The sequence below is a fragment of the Oryzias latipes genome, chromosome 12, assembly GCF_053564925.1.
Source record: "Oryzias latipes strain Hd-rR chromosome 12, Olatipes_Hd-rR_3.1".
Classification (NCBI taxonomy): Eukaryota; Metazoa; Chordata; class Actinopteri; order Beloniformes; family Adrianichthyidae; genus Oryzias; species Oryzias latipes.
The window spans coordinates 20,776,086-20,796,995 of NC_136248.1; the positions used below are offsets into that span (position 1 = coordinate 20,776,086).

General features: G+C 41.0%; 1 protein-coding gene across 1 annotated transcript in view; it reads left to right on the forward strand.

The window, feature by feature from the left end:
- The first annotated feature begins 1,300 nt into the window (after positions 1–1,300).
- The window catches only part of rgs3a (regulator of G protein signaling 3a), a 322,617-nt gene continuing 303,007 nt past the window's right edge, over positions 1,301–20,910 (forward strand). The window contains exons 1-5 of the mRNA XM_023960529.2: positions 1,301–1,401; positions 7,462–7,512; positions 15,861–15,919; positions 16,002–16,096; positions 16,659–16,727. Of these exons, the coding sequence (XP_023816297.2) occupies positions 1,323–1,401; positions 7,462–7,512; positions 15,861–15,919; positions 16,002–16,096; positions 16,659–16,727 (353 nt within the window). The 5' untranslated portion in view covers positions 1,301–1,322. The remainder of the gene's footprint in view (positions 1,402–7,461; positions 7,513–15,860; positions 15,920–16,001; positions 16,097–16,658; positions 16,728–20,910) is intronic.

Genomic DNA, 20,910 nt, shown 5'->3' on the forward strand with positions numbered 1-20,910 from the left:
CATTAAAACTGTGGAGAAAAAGCGCAGTTCATCCTGTGGTCAGAACGTTATGTTTTGAATGAAATTTTTGCTAACATGTTTTACTCTTTGGTAAATAATAAACAAAACGAGGACAATTTGCATTCAGCCAATCAATTAAAAACATGTTTTTAATGTGTTCCCTTCAGGCTAAAAGCATCAAAAAATATCTGGGTTCTTGTACTAGCAAAATGCAAATATACACACTTAGGTCCAAATCTTTTTAATGCTTTATGTGTAAGAAAAAGGGAACATAACCGTTTTAATATGTAGTTTATCCATCTTCAGCGGTGACTTTAGCAACTTTGTCCTTTTTTCTTTTTTCCTTTCCAGGCATTTCAATGCATCTGCTCTTTTGCTTTAGGTTTTTCTTCAGCTACATGACCCAGTTTTGACAGATGGCCTCACAAATGTTGTGGTGTATTATGGGTTTATGGTCAAATCGGTGACTGTGATGTGACCAGGTTCTTAAAAACAATCCAAATTGATGACCCCTTCACTGTTGCACTTAACTGTAGCAATGCATAATTAGTTCTGAAATCATCTGTTCAGGTTTTTCACTTGCACCAGGCAAAACATTTCCAGAAAGAAGACTTTAGGTCCAAATTGGTCCAAACCCAACTTCAAGATGAAGCCACCTGGATGAATGAATTAAACTTTTTGGAGACCATAATAAACCATCATACTTCAATTAATCATAATTCAATTAATTTACTTGCCACCTCTGTCTTTTAGAAGAACCTTGTTCTTCGCAGTGTAACTTTAATCCCCCCCCCCCCCCCCCCCCAAAAAAAAAAAAAAAAACACAATAAAACTGGTCAGACTTACTTTTGCAAAGCTGTTTATGTGTTAAGTATTTTGAGACATTAAGGCTGGGCTGAAAGGAATTATTTAAAATTGATATTTATTTAATTACTTTCTTTCAGTTTTTAATTAACGGTTTTTCAGGCAAAAAGATTCTTTCAGTTAGTCTTTAATTTCACGACTGGATTACCGGTAATAAGAAGTCCATCATTGTTCTTCTTTAATTTATTATTGTTTTGAAATCACTAATTCTGTAAAAATATTTTGTTTTGCATTAGCATGTGAAAAGTTAAATCCTTATTTGAATGAAACATAAATAACATTAAATTGGTAATCTATGAATCAAATAGGATTGGATTCATTATCTCACATGTTTGTCACTTAACCATATGTTGGATCCACACATGTCTGCACCAACAGGCATCAAGTTTCTGTCTTCTGTCCTTAACTGAGCCTGAAACCGACCTGTCTGCAGAGACAGGCTGCATGCTCTTTTCAAGATGACCTCTCTCCGAGTTTCCCTGCGTAAACCCTCTCCTCAGTGTCCGGAGGCGTCACCCTTTCTTCTCAGTACTTACGGTAAGACATAATTCTTATTGTTTGGTTGTAGTATGAAAGGTTGTTAAAAATAAAAATAAACACCAGCTTAATGGCTGAAAAAGTTTTTTTTTTTTAAATATCTGGATATTAACTATCTTTTTAATCCTTGTGAGCTTGAAGGGAAGTTTTATATATTTTTGTATGCCGGTCTGTCTTTGCAAGCACTTGATCCTGCTGAGTGTCCGAGAAGAGGGGCATGTCACTTGCAACATCAGGTTAACTGGGATGTAGTAACATGTCTTCTGGTGTGGTAATGAGGTTCCCCCCTCATCTGGTGACACTCTGAATGATTTATGGAGGGTATTATCTGAACAGGGGGAGGGTACGCCAACACTATTAACAGAGACTAAAACCTCATCCATAGTCTTGTATTTATCAGTCCAGAAAAATGAATATGAATAAGGTATTAAAGAGGTGTGGTGACTTTGCTGTGATTTACTTTTTTTTTTTTGTGGATAAAATGGTAAGGCAAAAGTTACATTTATCCAGACTTACAAACATTTTTTTAAACAATTGGCATATTTTTAACAATAAAGCTAAAACAATGGCTAAAATGAACAAAGAAAAAATTTTGTTTTAAACAAAAAGGGCAACAATTTGCTTCCTTATTTGCTCATCAGGAAGAACTTTTTTTAGAGTGGCTTTTTTGAAAAAGCACTCTGTATATCCTAGTTGCAAAAAAAATAAATAAATAAAAGTAGGCATGCACAATAAATCATTGCATCAGCTTGCACCATACGCGCATCGCAAAAGATGATGTAACCTGCAATAAATGGTTACCTTAAATGTTTACACATACAGTACAGACTGACAATTGCTATAGCATACAGTACAGACCAAAAGTTAGGACACACCTTCTCCTTCAAAGAGTTTTCTTTATTTTCATGACTATGAAAATTGTAGAGTCACACTGAAAGCATCAAAATTATGGATTAACACATGTAATTGAAGCTCATCCAGAGAATGCCAAGAGTGTGAAAAACAATAAAGCAAAAGGTGGCTACTTTGAAGAACCTAGAATATGACATATTTTCAGTTGTTTCACAATTTTTTGTTATGTATATAATTCCACATGTGTTAATTCATAGTTTTGATGCCTTCAGTGTGAATCTACAGTTTTCATAGTCATGAAAATAAAGAAAACTCTTTGAATCAGAAGGTGTGTCCTAACCTTTGGTCTGTACTGTATCCTATAGCAATTTCATGGTAGCTTAAAGTATGAAATGAATCAAATGGAGCCCTTCATGCATTTGACAAATCAGATGGAGCCCCCTCATGCCGTTGACCAATCGAATGGAGCCCCTTTATGTTAGATGCCTCACTCCCAAGTATAATTTAAGTTATGTGGATTTTTATTGAAATTGTTGCATTAAAATGGAAATTGTGTTTTGGTTGTTTTGCTATTTGTTCATGAATCGGAAGTCATATCTTTTTAGCAATATTGATCACTAATATCATCGTAAGTTTTTCTCATATTGGGCAGCACAAAAAAAATCTAGGATTCATGTTTTTTATAATAATAATTTTGGTAATGTATATATTACTGCATTCAGTAATTTATAATAACTATTTCTGAAGGAATTACACATAATAATTTAAACTGCATTTTGGGCATTATTAGGTTTGTAAGGCTTTGCAGCCTGTAAGAGATAATAGACTGTATGTAGAGTTCAGGTCTAAAAAAACAGCTAATTCACTTTTAAGATGAGTATTTTCCCTCTTTTTCATATTAACACTTTAAAACTCTGGTCTATAAAAATATTTTTACAGTATTTATTTTATTTTACTCAAAAGGAAAAGACCTCTCCCTTGGGGGGTCCTGGCTCGTACCTGGGGTCGGGGCGGGGGGATGCCCGGAACTCCTGGGTGGTGGTGGGGTGCTCGTCTGGGGCTGTGGGCGTCCCTCTCCGGTGGGGCCCTGCGTTGGGCTCTTCCGGCGCGGCGGGGGGCTGCTTTCCTGGCTGGGCTGGGGCGGCGCTCTCTTTCCTTCTGCGCCTCCCTGCTCTCTGGCTCTGGGGGCCTCGCGGCGGTCCTGCTGGCCCTGGCCTGGGTGGCGGTCTTGGTCGCCCGGGGGGCGGTTGTTCCCTGCCTGTTCCCGTGTGGCGTTGGGGGAATTCCGGCTGCCGCTGCTGCTGCGGCGGGGGTATGGGTGTGGGGGTGGCTGGGCGCTCCTCCTCCTTCTTTTCACATTCCACCATCCATTTTAGAAGAACATAAACACTCACCTGAGCACAGGTGTTAGCTCACCTTTGCACTAATAGTTTGCATGATTGAATGAATGAAAGATTTCACACTAGTTGGTTTAAAGGCATAGGTATGCGTTCGTGAACACTATCTGTTTTGTGTGCATGTTGACATGTGGACATTTTTGCGGCTAGCAGGTGTGTTGACAATATTTGAGTGTGTGTGAACAGGCCCCGCCCTTTTTGTACTACATTTGAACCGTACCGTAACGATAAACAACCAGTAAACCTGTCTGCTCTATGCTGCTTCATGGTCTTACCCCCCTTCCCCTCCTATTATCACCCTCCTACCCCCCCCTCTCTCTAACGTCCCTCTCTCTTCTTCCCCTCTTTCCTTTTCCGTCCGGTCCAACACCAAAGATTTTCAAACATGATTGAAATTAATAAAGTTTGGCCTCAATTACAAAAGGGGTTTATTCAGACATACCTTTGGTTTGTCTGAAGATGAATAACCCCTCTTGTTAAAATAAAATATGTCCAACACAAGAGGCCCTCAGCTTTCATCTGTTTGCCTAGCTGTTGGACAGGACAAGTTAAAAAAAAAAAAAAAAAAAAAAAAAAAAGGAAAAGACCTCCCACCGACAAAAGTTGTATCCCTTCACTCTGAATAACACACAAAGAAATAGTTTTGTTGAATGCCATGTAGCTCTTTTTTCATATCCTGTGTGCGCATCAGTTGAATACTGCCGAGTCTCAGGTTCCGGGTGCTCATTAGTGGGCATTTACTTTAAAAAAAGGAAATTGAAAGCCTGGGCAAACCGTTTTTAACCCTTAGGTTTGTTTCAGCTCCTGTTTTAAGATGTTTCTTTTTTTTTAATATTCTGGCCTCCTTGGAGAAAAAATAAATATTCATGAAAACAGCTTTGAACTTAACATAAATGAAACCATTTTTATCCTTAGGATCCACTGTCCACCCCACTTTCATCAAACATATAACTCTAAAAACCGATACTGACTATAAGAAATGTTTGAGCAGTGAGGAATGAACAAAACGCAGGACATGATTGTAATAGTGTTTTTATTTCTTTGTTCTTCTACTTCTACCGGGAGTAAAAAAAAAAAAAAAAAAGCTAGTTCAGTGTGGGAACGACAAACATCCCGTGTACCCAAGCTCTGAAATGCCAGCAGTTATCTCGCAGCGAGGCTCCCTCGTTTTACAGTTAGACTATGCGCTTCTGAACAAGTTTAATTTAGAATCACACAAAGCCAGTGTTAGCAGTGGTCATGTCAGAGTGTTTAGCAAATAGAAGACTCCCAGGGAAAGAGAATAAAAGAGAAGTGGGTGCAGAAAATGTAAACATTAAAGTTTAATGAAAGAAATTTAGTGTTTTGACAATAATGACACCTTTAACATTCATGTGATTATATTGTTCATTTAGGTTCTGCAGGGGAACATTTTTCCCAAGTTTGCTCCAACTTGCCCCGAATCCCAACAAAATAAGACATCTCCATAATACCTGGGAGATACAAACTCCAAATCCTTTTAAAGTAGAAGCTGTAAGTCCTTTTGAATTAGAAGACCCATATGTTCTTGCTCTCCTCATTCCCTCGCACGGTTTCAGCCTAACAATCATAAAGGTTCCTACTTTTCTAACATCCTTTTAAGGTCTTGCTGTTTTGGTTGACTGTCTTTTTTTCTCTCTCTTGACAACGCACCGTGTTCTGCATCCTGATTGGCTGCTGACCTTGTCAATGTTCTCCTCCATGCAGTGTCTCTTGTGCAGATACATGCAGCTTGCCAGAGTTACATAAATCTTTGATTGTGAGCGGATCTTTGTTTTCACTCTAAAACTGGACTTGTTTTTCTATGAAGGTTTGAATCTTGAGAGTTTAAACAAGAGAGAAAAAGGTGAAAATGTTGACGTGTATCTGAGAAAAGTGTATAAAGTGTGTAGTGAGGGGTTACACAAACTAAAACATCTGTAACTCTTCTTTGTGGAATTTAGCTATCACAGGTTATTTTTAGAATGTGTCCCCCACAACAAACAAGGGACTACTGTGTCCTCAAATAATATTTAAACTGTTTCCCATTGGTTTCTGCGCACACTGTAAGATCTCAGGTGAAGGGAGGTTGCACTAACCTGTAAATTTAGTCTTTCGTTGTTAAAATTCTTGCATTGGACATTGTGGTCTCTCTTCTTTAGCCCCATAACCATGAAATTCTTTAGCTTTGACCCCATTCTGACCATAACCTTTAAATCAGGTGGCTCTAACCTTCCAACAGTCCTTTACAATTGTATTGTCCAGTGTGTTTTTTTGTCTCCACAAACCTAAATACCTTAAGTCAAATGGCTTGGTCGGAGCCCATGGATAAAACAAGATGGCACACACAAATGTTACTTGAAGCTGGGGGCTATTTGATCTTTTTTGGTTAACATGGAGGCAGTGAATTTAAAAAGGAAAATAAAGTTTGCTTGTGTTTTCTCTGCAGCTCTGCTGCTCGTGTTTCTGGAGGATTTTTATTCTCTGAGGTTGAATTAGAATAAAGTGAAGGAAAAATGAAATACTTTTTGGTGTGAAATTTAAACTAAATGTATTAAGGTGTTTATATTTACTCTTTTTGGTTGTAGGTAAAAAAAAGAAAAGAATCATGCTTAAAGGGCCTATACCATGCTTCTCTTAAGCCTTTTAGAGTAAACTAAATCCGTATATTATTGATGATATATTACCTTTGGCACACTAAAGAACACATTTTGTAAAATTAAATATTAGTTATTTTTGCATTTCCTTTTCTTACCCTGAAGTAAGACGACTCGATCTCTGAGGCACCGGATTTCTTTGGTGTGGGTGCTGCCCATTTTATGACACAATCCTACAACCAGCCTCTGCAGCATGTCTGGGTTTTGTCCATGAAAACAAACAACATCTGAAACTTCTGCACAGATGGATGTGCATACAGTGGAGCTTTAGAAATGAGTTTTGTCGATCGCTAGCTCAGCAGAGAAAGTGTGCGTGGGTGTTAGCCTGGGGCGGGGCTTGCAGCGCAGACTCTTCCTGGAAGGGGCGGTTCTCACTGGTCTATGTAACAATGTGAAAACACGCTCGTGGGTTTGGAGGGGCTGATGCTTGGCGCGAATGTGTTTAGAGGAATGCTCAGAAATGTGTAAAAGGATCAAAATACAGCTTTGGGGTTGTTTTTTGTGACGGATGAACATTATTATACAAAAGCTCAAAAAGTAGATTTTGTATTATATGGGCCTTTTTTTATTTTGAAAATAAAGAATAATACTTGAATAAAACCATACAAATGAAATTGGAACTTTTTTTATTTTCATTCTGCTGTGATAGCCTTTTTGTAGATGCGCTGCAACATAATTGTGAACTGCAGTTTGAAATGAAAACCAACAACCAACAATTTTTTTAAAGGCAGAGTCATGTTTGATGAGTGGAAATATAAGCAATCAGGAATAATAAAAAACAACACTGTGTTGTTAATCTTGACCTGTGACTGCTACACTGCATTACCTAAAGACGTGCATATGCTATGTTAAATAAAAACTATTTATAATGCTATATAAAAGCAAAAACAAACAAAAACCTGACATCAAATTGTATGATTTTGTAGTTCATTTTCACTGAATTTAGGATCAGTAAATGATGTTAAGGTGATTGAAGCAGCAAACCTGTAAAGAGGAAACTCCTTCTACTAAAGCATTTGTTCCCTGCAAATCCCTGCAAAAACAGTTTTTTCTAGCTTTTTTTGTATTATACAGAAATGGTAATTGTTTAGGTAAGAAAGATAACATTTTTAATTTGAATTCTGATGAATAATGATAACCTTTTTCCATTTTCATAGGTCAACTCAAATTGTCTGTGGTGTCAGAAGAAGATGTGCTTGCTGTCAGTGGTGAGTTGTGTGCAACCATAATCACATAGATTATTGCATTTTTAAATAAAAAAATTTGAACATTTTCGGAAGGATAGCTCAGTGAAATGAGAAAATATACAGTGGTAGACTTGAGGATTTGTCACTGGTTTACCAAATTGGGCCTTGGGAATAATACCAGTCCTCTCAGGAAGCTTGACTGATTTTATGCTAGGTAATCGTTCTTTAGTTAGTATATTTGGTAAACGAATGAAAACACCTATAACAATTTATTAGAGATTTTATTTGCTTCTTCTTGAATTGAAACGAGTCTGCATTGAAAACCAAAGCAATTTATATGTAGGACTAACATTTTTAATGACAGTAAATGCTACTGAACAATGCTTATGTGTAAATTACTTATTTTAAATTTATCATAACCTGCTCGATAAGTATTAAAAGAGAGGAAAATAATTTTAACAAAAACATTTCTTTATAAAATCCAAAATAAACCCTCAATTCTAAATAACTTATAATCTCCCCAAAGATCAAGGGAATCCAAAAAGCATAAAACACCATTCATACTAATTGGCAGACACCATCTACTGTACCAAACTTCTCCAGGAGAGGATGGTACATGTGATGACCTCTCACACAGTGGTTGAAAATCACTGGTTTAGAGTACAACAGACAATCATCGATGATGAAAGCACAGATTGAGAGGGGGTATTGATACAGAAAAAAAAGGGGTTGTTTATTTTAGTTTCCCAGCAACCAGAGCAGAGCATCCTTCTGGTGTTTGTTTTTCTCCACCACCCCTCAGCATCTGTTAGGCTTCTGGCATCTCTTTATAAAAGACCAATTTCTCCACAGAATCTAAACTGTGTTCTTTTTATTTCCTTTTTTATTTATGTAAACAGAAAAAGACTAATGAAAATATCCTCTAATATTAAAAATCTTTAACAACTTTTAAAAGAATTTTCTTTATTGGCAAAATAGGTCACCAGTATACAATATTTGGCTCAATAATGATCTTTCTTTGCACATACCTTCCTGTTTTTAATAGAGTAGACGGAATTAATGTCATTTTGAATAACAGTTTTATGTATTTTCTCTGATTATTGCTTTTATACCAAGCAACAAAAAAAACAACTAACTAAATAAATAGCAGTTAATAGACACAAGAGCTTCCACTTACCATCCGATGTTTGCATATATCTGTACATCGTCCATATACTCATGCAAATGTAAACAAAGAGAGCCACTGTCTTTAGTACCTCGTATTTGACTAATTCCATGTTCATGGGGTTCTGGTTTAAGGTTGTTGTAAAACTTGCTGAAGAATTCATACAGCCAAAAGTCCAAACAAATCCTCTTTAAATATAAAAGCAGCTCATCAAGTCTTAGTTCCTCCAACAGTTGATTGTTCCTTTCATAGCTTGTTACTATAGCAGTGAGGCCTTCCCTTTTCTGGTTGAGGATACAATACTAACATGTAGTGATCTCAAACAGAGTTCATTAACTAAGCATTCCGCATTTGCTGTATTGACCGTTTTTGCAAGGTATTACAGTAAGAAACAAGAGCAGCAATATTTGTGAAATTAGTTTTTAGCTATAAAAATAGTGTGCACTGAAGACGCTGATGTCTGAAATAGCTGAAAAGCAGCAGAAAGAAGAGCAGTTCCTTCTACTTAACATAACTGCTCAGAGGTAAAATCACTCTAAACATATTAGAAAACGTATACAATATTTTTTACAAAAAGGGAAAACTGTAAAAGCATTGTGGCTTGTTTTTTGAATGTTTATCACCCTTGAGGCTAAATTATGTATGGACATAGAACAGCTAAGGCAAATGCTGGGTTATCTTTAGCATTTAGACAGGGGAGGGACTTAGATGTATTACATACAGTACATGGTGCATTACTACCTTCCTAGAAGGCCTAAAGCACTTTAAAGGCACAGAATCATTCACCTAGGCACACACATTCACACTGATGGCGGCACTGCTGCCTTACATGACACAAATCCTTAACGGGCAGGAACAATGTGGGATTCGACACACTGACTGGCAGAACGGGAACCAAACCTGCGAACCTCTCATCAGAGATTGACCACTCTACCTCTGCTCCATGGTCAATGTCAGGAAACTTGTTTTGTCAAAATGTCTAAAAATAACTTATTTTCTGAATTTTACCTTCTAGAAACCAAGTTATATTTACTAAAATATAAGAAAGTAAAGAAAACATGTCTGTCAGTTACATCAAATGCTTTGAAAAACTTTGCTTGTGTTGGGAGAGGGGAGTGGATAACTGAATCCAAGTGCAGACACAAACTGATAGAAGTTAGGTTATTTAATTTGACTTGGCAGGCAGACTGATAGGCTGGCAGGCAGACTGGAAGGCAGGCAGGCAGGCAGACTGGAAGGCAGGCAGGCAGGCAGACTGGAAGGCAGGCAGGCAGGCAGACTGGAAGGCAGGCAGGCAGGCAGGCAGACTGGAAGGCAGGCAGACACAGGGTGAACAATAATCTGGCGCTGGCTGGAGATCCTCCTCAGGAATAAATAGAGTCTGTGATGGCCTGCAGGTGGGGAGGTGCTGATTGTAGAGATGAGCAGCAGGTGTTGGGCTCCAAGGAGGAGGCATGCTCAACAGAACCACAACAGTACCCCCCCCTCAACGGGAGCCACCAGGCGATGGAAAACGGTCTGGACGACGCCTGCGAAGATCCCGGATCAGGGAGTCATCCAGGATAAAGGACCGAGGAACCCAGGCACGCTCTTCCGGGCCATACCCCACCCAGTCAACGAGGTACTGGAACCCTCGACCACGTCGACGAACATCCAGAAGACGTCGGACAGAGTAGGCGGGCCGGCCACCAACCAACCGGGCGGGAGGAGGGGGCTTGGAAGGAGGGACCAAGGCACTGGAACAGACCGGCTTGAGGTGTGAGACATGGAAAACGGGATGAACCTTCATGGAGGCAGGGAGCCGGAGCTTGACCGCAGACGGGTTGATGACAGCCAAAACCTCAAAGGGGCCCAAGTAACGGGGAGATAGCTTCCTTGAGTCAGTACGGAGTTGGATATTCTTGGAAGACAGCCACACCTTCTGACCAGGGCTATAGCAGGGAGCAGAAGACCTCCGGGCATCAGCCACGCGGCAGCTACGTTCCCGAGCACGCAGGAGTGCCCGATGAGCCAATCTCCACACTCGACGGCACCTGCGGATGTGCAGCTGGACAGATGGCACAGAAACCTCCTCCTCCTGGGCTGGAAACAGGGGTGGCTGAAACCCCAGAGAGCATTCAAATGGTGACAGACCTGTAGCAGAGCAGGTGAGGGAATTATGGGCATACTCAACCCAGTCCAAGTAAATCGCTCCAGGAGGAGGAGTTTGCCTCAGTCACACACCGCAGGGCTGTCTCCAGATCCTGGTTGGCGCGTTCGGCCTGTCCGTTGGTCTGAGGGTGAAAACCTGAGGACAAACTGACGGTAGCACCGATGGACCGACAAAAAGCCTTCCAAACTTGGGACGTGAATTGAGGGCCTCTATCCGACACAATGTCAGCAGGAAGCCCGTGAAGACGGAAAACGTGATGGACAAGGAGGTTGGCAGTGTCAGTAGCAGAGGGTAGTTTGGGAAGGGCCACATAATGGACAGCTTTGGAGAAACGATCCACAATGGTAAGTATGGTGGTGTTACCTCGAGACAAGGGCAAACCGGTGACAAAATCCAAAGCTATATGAGACCAAGGGCGGCCAGGAACGGGTAGAGGACGGAGGAGACCAGCAGGGGGTTGATGCGAGGCCTTATTACGAGCACACGTTGGGCAGGCAGCAACATACTGCCGTACGTCCTTCTCCAAGGTCGGCCACCAGAATCTGCGTCTCAGCAGCGAGCAGGTGCAGGCCCCACCAGGATGACAGGTACGGCGAGAGGTGTGACCCCACTGGATGACCTGTGAGCGAACAGAGTCTGGCACAAAAAGGCGATTAGCAGGGCCTGTACCTGGATCTGGTTGTTGTTGCTGGGCCTCTAAAACTTTGTCCTCGATCTCCCAAGAGACAGCAGCAAGTGTACATGATGAAGGAAGGATGGGTTGCGGCAGTGTTGGTGCATCTAAAGTAAACTGGCGAGACAAGGCATCAGGTTTCTGGTTCTTGGAACCTGGCCTGTAGGACAAAAGAAAGTTAAAACGAGTGAAAAACAAAGACCACCGCGCCTGACGGGGATTGAGTTGTTTTGCTGATTGTAGGTAGGAGAGGTTTTTATGGTTAGTCCAAATGATAAAGGGATTCTTGGTTCCTTCCAACCAGTGTCTCCAATGTTCCAAAGCTAGCTTAACAGCCAACAACTCTCGATCTCCCACATGGTAATTTCTCTCAGCTGGGGTCAGGCGTCGGGAGAAAAACGCGCAAGGGTGCAATTTTTGTGTGTCCATGGATCGTTGTGACAGAACGGCTCCTACCCCAGTGTCAGATGCGTCTACCTCCACGATAAATTGCAGGGTTGGATCACGATGACGAAGAACAGGAGCTGATGTGAACCTCTCTTTCAGCGTGGAGAAGGCCTTGGCTGCCTCCTCTGACCAGTGGAAAGAGACAGATGGAGAAGTTAATCTTGTCAGGGGAGCAGCTATCTGACTGTAATTTCGGATGAACCTGCGGTAGAAATTGGCGAACCCCAGGAAACGTTGTAGTTGTTTTACAGTGGTGGGGGTAGGCCAGTCTGCTACAGCTCGTATCTTTTCAGGGTCAGCTTTGACCTGCTTGTTCTCAAAGATGTAGCCGAGGAAGGATATGGAGGTGGTGTGGAACTGACACTTCTCAGCTTTCACGAATAACCGGTTTTCCAATAGTCTCTGTAGCACTTGTTGCACATGTTGGATGTGCTCTGTGACTGAGGGGGAGAAAATAAGGATGTCATCTAGATAGACAAACACAAACCGGTTCAAGAAATCTCTTAGAACGTCATTTACAAGTGCTTGGAAAACTGCAGGGGCATTACAAAGACCAAAAGGCATAACCAGGTATTCAAATTGGCCTAGTGGAGTGTTGAAAGCTGTCTTCCATTCATCTCCCTCCTTCATCCTTACCAGATGGTAGGCATTTCGAAGGTCTAGTTTGGAGAAGATTGTGGCATCCTGGAGAGAGTTAAAAGCTGAATCAATGAGTGGCAGGGGATATTTGTTCTTCACAGTGATGTTGTTCAACCCCCGGAAATCGATGCAGGGACGGAGAGTACCCTCTTTCTTCGTGACAAAGAAAAACCCAGCTGCTACTGGAGAAGAAGAGGGTCTGATGATTCCTGCAGCTAGAGAAGTTGTAATGTAGTTTTCCATGGTTTCCATTTGTGGCCTAGACAGGTTATACAGACGGCTGGTTGGTAGAGGGGCCCCTGGGAGCAGGTCGATAGCACAATCATAAGGACGGTGTGGTGGAAGGACAAGGGCACGATCCTTGCAGAAAACTTCCTTAAGGTCATGATAGACTTCTGGAATGGTGGACAGGTCAGGTGGGGATGTAGTGGAAGGACCCGAAGGCACAGCAGAGAGAAGACAGTATGTGTGACATGTGTCACTCCAGTTCAGGATGGTCCCCGTCCTCCAATCCACATGAGGATTGTGTGAGACCAACCAAGGATGTCCAAGGACCACTGGGTTTTCTGGAGAGGCAACTATGAGAAATTGGAGCTGTTCGTGGTGATTACCAGAGGTAATAAGCTTAATTGGGGCTGAGCGTTGAGTGATCCGGTAAAGCTCCCGGCCATCTAAAGCTCGTGCAACAGTGGGTGAAGGGAGGTTCTCTAGAGGAAGACTGATCTGGGACGCCAAGGTCTGGTCAAGGAAGTTAGCCTCTGCTCCTGAGTCCACCAATGCCAGAACTGGATGGGACGACTGATTAATGCACAGCGTAGCCGAGAGCAGGGTCTTTGTGTGGGTGATGTTAGTGGAGGTAGTTTGGCCGGATCGGACAGGAAATGACAACATGTCTAGGAGTTCCACAGTACAGACAGGCCCCACTAGATATTCGTCGCTGGCGTTCCTCAGTGGAGAGGCGGGCTCGACCCAGTTGCATAGGTTCCTCAGGTGGAGGGCTTGCAGCATGGAGCGGGTGAGAAGGTGGACATGAGGAGATTAATGAACGTGGACTAGGTCCCTGTTCCCTTGCTCGATCCCGCCGCCTGTTGTCCAGCCTGATTGTCAGGGAGATGAGGTCACCTAAGGTTGAGGGTGGATCTCTTGAGGCCAACTCATCTTTCAGCTGCCCGTTGAGACCATTTGTGAACAATGCCTGCAGTGCCTCGTCATTAAAGCCCACATCTGCAGCCACAGTCTGGAAATCCACAGAATACTCTGCAGCGCTCCGGGCTCCTTGTCTCATGGAGATCAACTGCCTTGTGGAATCCCCTCCTCTCACTGCGTGGTCAAAAACATGTTTTAAGTTCTCTACAAAGTCAGAGTAGGACAGCTGCCCAAAGCCATGCCGGTCGAAAGAGGCTTCTGCCCACTGCAATGCCTTGCCATCCAGGAGACCAACAACATATGACACCTTTGCTTGGTCACTGGCGTAAGAGAGAGGCTTCTGTTCAAAAATTAAAGAACACTGTAACAGAAAACCCCTGCACTTACCCAGGTCTCCGGAATATGGTTTGGGATCCGGGATGTGGGTCTCTCTCACAGCTGCGGGCGGGTTTCCTGGAAAAACAGATTGAAGCGGAGCTGGTGTAGGTTGTGCTGCAGGGGCGGTGTCAGTGGACAAAGACTGAGTGAGTCGATCCAACTGAGCCAGAACTGCATTGAACTTGTGATCCAGGTTAAGGATCATCTGTTCGTGGCGTAGAAAGTTCACATCAGAGTGAGGAAGGGGATGCTGAGCAGGGTCCTGGGAAGCAGACATGTCCGCTGGATCCATATTAAATGGCCAGATTATTCTGTTGGGAGAGGGGAGTGGATAACTGAATCCAAGTGCAGACACAAACTGATAGAAGTTAGGTTATTTAATTTGACTTGGCAGGCAGACTGATAGGCTGGCAGGCAGACTGGAAGGCAGGCAGACAGGCAGACTGGAAGGCAGGCAGGCAGACTGGAAGGCAGGCAGGCAGACTGGAAGGCAGGCAGGCAGACTGGAAGGCAGGCAGGCAGGCAGGCAGACTGGAAGGCAGGCTGGAAGGCAGGCAGACTGGAAGGCAGGCAGGCAGGCAGGCAGGCAGACTGGAAGGCAGGCAGGCAGGCAGGCAGGCAGGCAGGCAGGCAGGCAGGCAGACTGGAAGGCAGGCAGGCAGGCAGGCAGGCAGGCAGACACAGGGTGAACAATAATCTGGCGCTGGCTGGAGATCCTCCTCAGGAATAAATAGAGTCTGTGATGGCCTGCAGGTGGGGAGGTGCTGATTGTAGAGATGAGCAGCAGGTGTTGGGCTCCAAGGAGGAGGCATGCTCAACAGAACCACAACAGCTTGTTTTTTTTTGTTTAGTTTTATGTTTGTATCCATATTTTCTAAACTAGATGATTTATTCATCTGTAATAAAAGTTCTTTTATTTTTTTCAGTGCCATCTTGGAATAAATGTAATTCAATTTAGTAAATGTATAGCTGTGACTGACGTCAACAAACGTTATTATCAGGGCAAACACCTGCACAACAGAAGGCACCACTGCTGGTGGTATTCAGTTAAATTACAACCATGTTTTCTTGAAACATTTGACGAATAACGTATGTTTAAGCAACACTTCCTCACTTAAACTAGTCTAAACTAGCTTTCACTTCAACTAGTCTTGTAGCACTAAGAGGATAAATCCTAGTTCACCCAAACCAGAGATTGAACTGTTTGACCAAAACCCAAACTGCATGACTGGAAAACAACCAAGATCTTAGTCACCTCTATGATATTATTTATAGTTTGTGGGCTGGCAGCTTAACTTTTTAATTAATCATTTTATTAGCTTATTACAAGCTATTCTAGCAATAAAACACAGGACAAAGACATTAAAAAAATAAAATAAAATACAGATATATAAAATCTGTTTAAGGTATTAATTCACAAATTGATATGAAATGGGGATGCAAATACTCTAATATACAGTATAATCAAACCTTTATTTTGGCAACAAGATTGGACAATATATTTTTTATAAATCAGGAATTAGGAAACTGCTTTGCAAATGATCTTATTTTTATCTTTATTGCCTCTAGATTCAATTTAACAAGTCTTTCTTCAACTTCAAAACTTCAAAATTATTCAAATTCATATATGTTAGTCAAACAATATTATGTGTATGTTTTAATAGTACTAATAACATGTTTATGTACAATATATCTCTTTTGGAGTTCTCAAAAGTTGTCAAAACCCCATGTTTTAAAGCAGTTGATCAATTTTGCATCTATGTTTGCAGTGTTGGAAGCAAAAAACATCTGTAAGGAACTCCAAGGCTTATGTAACTCATATGCAAAGGTAAGTGCTGCAAGTGATAATTATGTAAAAACCTATTGTGGAGTAAACAAGACGGATGCTTTACTTGTTGTTTGTTTTTCAGATTGGTATGTTTCCAGACTCTGATTCTGGCCGAAGGCAGAAGACTGACATGGTCCCTGATTGTAGAAACCCCATCTTTTTGCAGACATTTCACTTGTAAGGGATCATAAAATTTGAGTGACTATTGATTTTTTTTAAATACTATTTCCCAAAATTATTTGATACCAATGCAATGTAAGTGTGATTATTGGTTAAACCTATCTAGACTAATGTAAAAAAAACAAAAAAAACAAGAGCTCACTACAAATGCAAGCTACAAGCTATGAAACTGAAAGAAAGTATTTTAGGCTTTTTCTGTGGCAACAAAAAAAGGAAAAAGAATTTTAGCCTTTATTTAGTTCAAATAAAATTGACACCCTGGTTATTCTGAGAACCCAGAAACTAATATTAGTCAAATTAAATTAAAAGATTTTTGGAGTTTGTCCAGGTGTGCGACTTTTCCTCCTGTGCTACTTGTATATTTTATGTTCTTTAATATGCATTTCTTGGCTGCTGCAACTTTTACTCTGGAGTGTAAATTTATTATCTGCCCCTGGTCAAATCTGAATCTCCACAGAACAGCCTTCACAGAGAGTAACTACCATACATGTGTAGAATTTTCTTTGAACTTGGAATATTTGCTTGAAGTTTTATAGAAACCTTGCTTTTTTCTTTGCAGTGTAGTAAGTGAGGAAGATCTTCAGAAGAGACTGCTCATCACAATGTGGCACTTTGACTCTACAACAAGGTACCTGCTGGAAAAGTTCAGTGCAATCATGATCTGAATGAAAATGATCCAAACTAAGGACACTGTAAATGTAATTCATAAAAAAAAAAACATCCCTTCGGGGTAGGGAAATGCTGTTGTATAATTGATGCTGCTCCATGCAGCGCCTTTACCTCCTCATGAGTGTTTCTTTTTATGCCTTTTATGCCTGCCTGTCTTTGAGGCGGATAGAGTGAATGTGCTCCTTTCGCTTCCCTGCATCAGCAGTCCTAAGCTGCTGTTGATTTGGTCGGATGAGTCGCAAATTTGTCCTGTGTTGTATCAAGAGGGCAGCCAGAGAGTTTTATTGTGAACTGCAAACATGAAGAGCACCATGTTGTCGACATGGAGGCTCTCTGCAAAAAAGGTAGATTTACTTAATATCCATGCGGTTTGGTTTATCACCACACATTGTTTTTATGGAAACAAAACAAAAAACTCATTCTGCATGCTTTGAAATAGTGGATGCAGGCGCTGTGGTTTGGGGAAGTTTTACACCGGCAGCTGAGTTAAGATCATTGGATGATTATTAAGATAAAGACCTTTTTTGGGACTTACTGTAAGACAGATTAAAGGAGATTTTCTCTTTTTGGCTAAGCTTTACTCACACCAAATGCCTGCATGGTATTAATTGGGAAATCCAGGGAAGTCCAGTCCAAATGTTTTTAGTACAGTTCCACATTTGTCGTGTCACTCTGCATCCTTTTGACGCAATCTGTATGCTGTTTCCTTCAGTTATTTTAATATTTTTTTTATTCTTTCCTGCAGAAATATGTTAGATCCAGTAAAGATTGTGCCCTTTTTTTGTGATTAAAATCTTTACACTATAGCTACGTAATTGCATTTAAACAAACACTTACACTGTACATATGAAAGTCCCCCATGACAATTTTTTTTAATATTCCCAGTGGTGTTTTAAGTATGATTATGAAGTATTATGAAAGAAATCAGGAAAAAAAAACATATTGCATTTATATCTGAAGCCTCTGTTGCCAAAATCTCCTCTACATGGGCGTGGCCATTGGTGCTGAGCTGAGTAGCTCCGCCCTTGATCCCCCCTTTCTGCAAGCATGAGTGAAGAGCTTGACAGAAGGGGGGGGGGCACAACGGCACCAACCGACAGTGTCAGGAACTGTGAAAATTGTTGAATTCACTTGCACAGAGAATAAAATGAAAAGAAAGTGACTTATTACACATAATTTTCTAAATATGTGCGGGCAGTGTTAAACTTTTTTCTTAGCTGCACGGACCCAGAGGAAGGGTTACGTTTAGGATTGTGGGTTAGGGTTAATCTGCGTTCACAAGGAACACAATTTGCACAGTAGAGGCGGCCAGTTTCAGTGTGTCTGGCAGCAGTACGATTTCAGCATAGCGACGCAATTTGGTACCTCTCTGAACCAAATCGGCCAACAGTACCTGCCTGAACTTTATGATATTTTTCTTATTTTCATCAAGGCGATAATAAAAAAAGGTCCTCTGATTTTGTTCTTGTTTTTATCTTTACCCTCTCTGGTTAATACAGGAAAGAAAGCCTTCAAATTCGGTCAGAGCGAGAACACGAATGAGGAGAACACATTTGGGACTTTTACTTTGAGTTTAATTTTAAATATGTGCGGCCAACAACAAAATCCAGCCCTAAATGCACTATAAATACGTGCAGACAATGCAGCTATGTGCCATCTTCTTCTGTCTGACCTGAGCTTGTGCACGCTGGACGGGGCAGATCAGGGAGCTCGTGTAATGCGCATGCACTACTGGGCCGCTGTGACATCACAACAGCTCATTAACTCAAAATGGGTGTCTTTGCAACAGTTTACAGCGATTTAAAAAGAGAAATACTCAAAAATGCAAAATTGAAATTATTTTTGATTACGTTTGTTCTTTCATAAGAAAAATGCCACAAAGGCTTTAAGCTTTGCTCATATTTTTACACAAAACCATTCTAAGTCCCTCATAACAATTTTGCTTTTCATACAGTAAAATAGAGCAGCATCTGCTTGGCACATGCAGTCTGTCTCTTAAAATGAGCAGCTTTTATCCATTAGAACTGTTATCCATGTCCAACTCCATGGACATCTAGCTTTTGAAGGGACTGAAGGAAAAAAAAACTTGAAATCCACGTGTTGAGTTTCTGCTCATGCAAGTGAAAGCAGAATTTTTACAGCCTTGTATGGCTTGTATGTTAAATACAGGCTTATTTAAAAATAACTTTGGATCTGTTTTAGATGAAAAGAAGGAAAAATATACGCTCGATTTCTCTGTGGATTGCGAGTTGTCCTTGCAAGGCAAACATTAATAACTTAAAGGCGCTTATCGAGTTTTGAATGTGGTCTTCAGCTGCCGATCAGCAGGTTAAGCTGCTGATTAAGGTTTACTGTAGGGCTTATTATTCCCAGCTGGAGCTAGTGGAGCTTGAGATACCCCAGTAGGGATTGGATAAAGGTGCTGGAGACAGGGATGCCTGAGCATTTTATGTTCTCCTCCAAACCTAATAACTTGTTTTTTTCTCATTTATTCATCTTCTAAACCCGTTTTGTCCCTTTCGGGGTCACGGGGCTGCTGGAGCCTATCCTGGCCACTCGTGAGCGAAGGCAGGGGACATCCTGGGAAGGTCGCCAGTCTGTAGCAAGGCCACTCGTTTAGTTAGTAGATAAAATAATTATCTACATTTAAAAGTGTTATCATGAACACTGTGTAGAATCATTCCTTGTTTCATTCATTTTAACTTTGTTATGGTGAGCGGTAGGACCCCAAAGCAGAATCTGACTCCGAGGGCAGTTAAACAGTTTTTATTCCTCACAGGACAAGGAACAGAATTGGACAGGCAGCAGAATCAGGGAGCTAAACTGGAAAACCACAGATATGTAGAGCAATGGAAAAGTGATAATCCGGCATGGAGAAGCAACAGGCTCAGGCATTTAAAGACCTTGATGAGATGAGGATCAGGTGTGCCATGTAGGGAGGCACCAGGGAAAAAGTCAGCCACGCCCACCTGGTCACACTGATCACAACAAACTTTCAATGTTTGCATTGATATGCACAGAAGCTGAGAACAGCCTACCTTGCTTTTTTCTTCTTTTTTGTGCCTGTTTTCTCATGATAAAGACATCTACTAACATGTTATCATGAGAAAATTCTCCTGATAATGAGATAGTAGATGTCGTTGTCCCAAGATAACAAATTCTATTATTACGTGTCTATTATGACAAATTCTATTATAACAAATTCTAACGATAACACAGAATATACTTTTTTTCTACAATCCATAGCTTTGTCAGAGAAAATGTTGAACACCAGAAGAACTGATCAATTTATAATTGATTACCAGACTTTAATCGCGGTCTAACTCAGGTGGAGATTTTGCTGATGCTGTTGGTCATAAATTATGTCAAAACCAGTCGGCAACATTTGAGGAGAACTTTGGATCGGCCACAGCTGTGCAGGCAGCTGTGGTTCAGTGATCCTGCGGTTGTTGTCACTTTAATCAGTGACCAGATGAGGGAATCAGGTTGTCTACATGGTTTCAGAATGACGCATAGGAGGTGCAGGTGTTTTCTCATGATACTTGACGTTGTAATTTAACAAGACAACTAGCAAAAAAGTAAAAAAAAGCACGGTAAGCCTGTACGTAGCTTCTGTAGATTAAACTCAAAAGTACACATTGTAAACTTGAAGGAATTATTGAATATTTTGAAAAATAAATATAAATTATAATAAGAAAAATTTAAACCGAACACTGTTACCAAAAAAGTAACGTTTCTATGTATTTTCAACTTTTTATCCCGTTTCTCCCTCTTTGCTTTTAGTTCTCAGTTTCGATTCAGTTTCTAGGTTTTTGCTGCTGAGCTGATCTTATCTTAACATGGGGGCGGGGCTTTGAGCTAATTGGCTACTAGGACATGGGCTGTGTCCATGGGTTCCCACCCTACACCCTAACTACTAAAAAACTATATAGTGAAGGACTGTGTAGTGCCCTGGATTTTTAAAACAATTCGGACACCATAGAAAATGTTGTCATCATCGCGAGGTGAAAATCTAATTGAAATGAGCGTTTAACGACGACTATTTTTGAATCCAAAGTGTTCTGAAAATGAAAACGTTGATATTTTAATAAAAATAATTCAATAATTTCTTCAAGTTTGCAATGTGTACTTTCAAGTTTTAA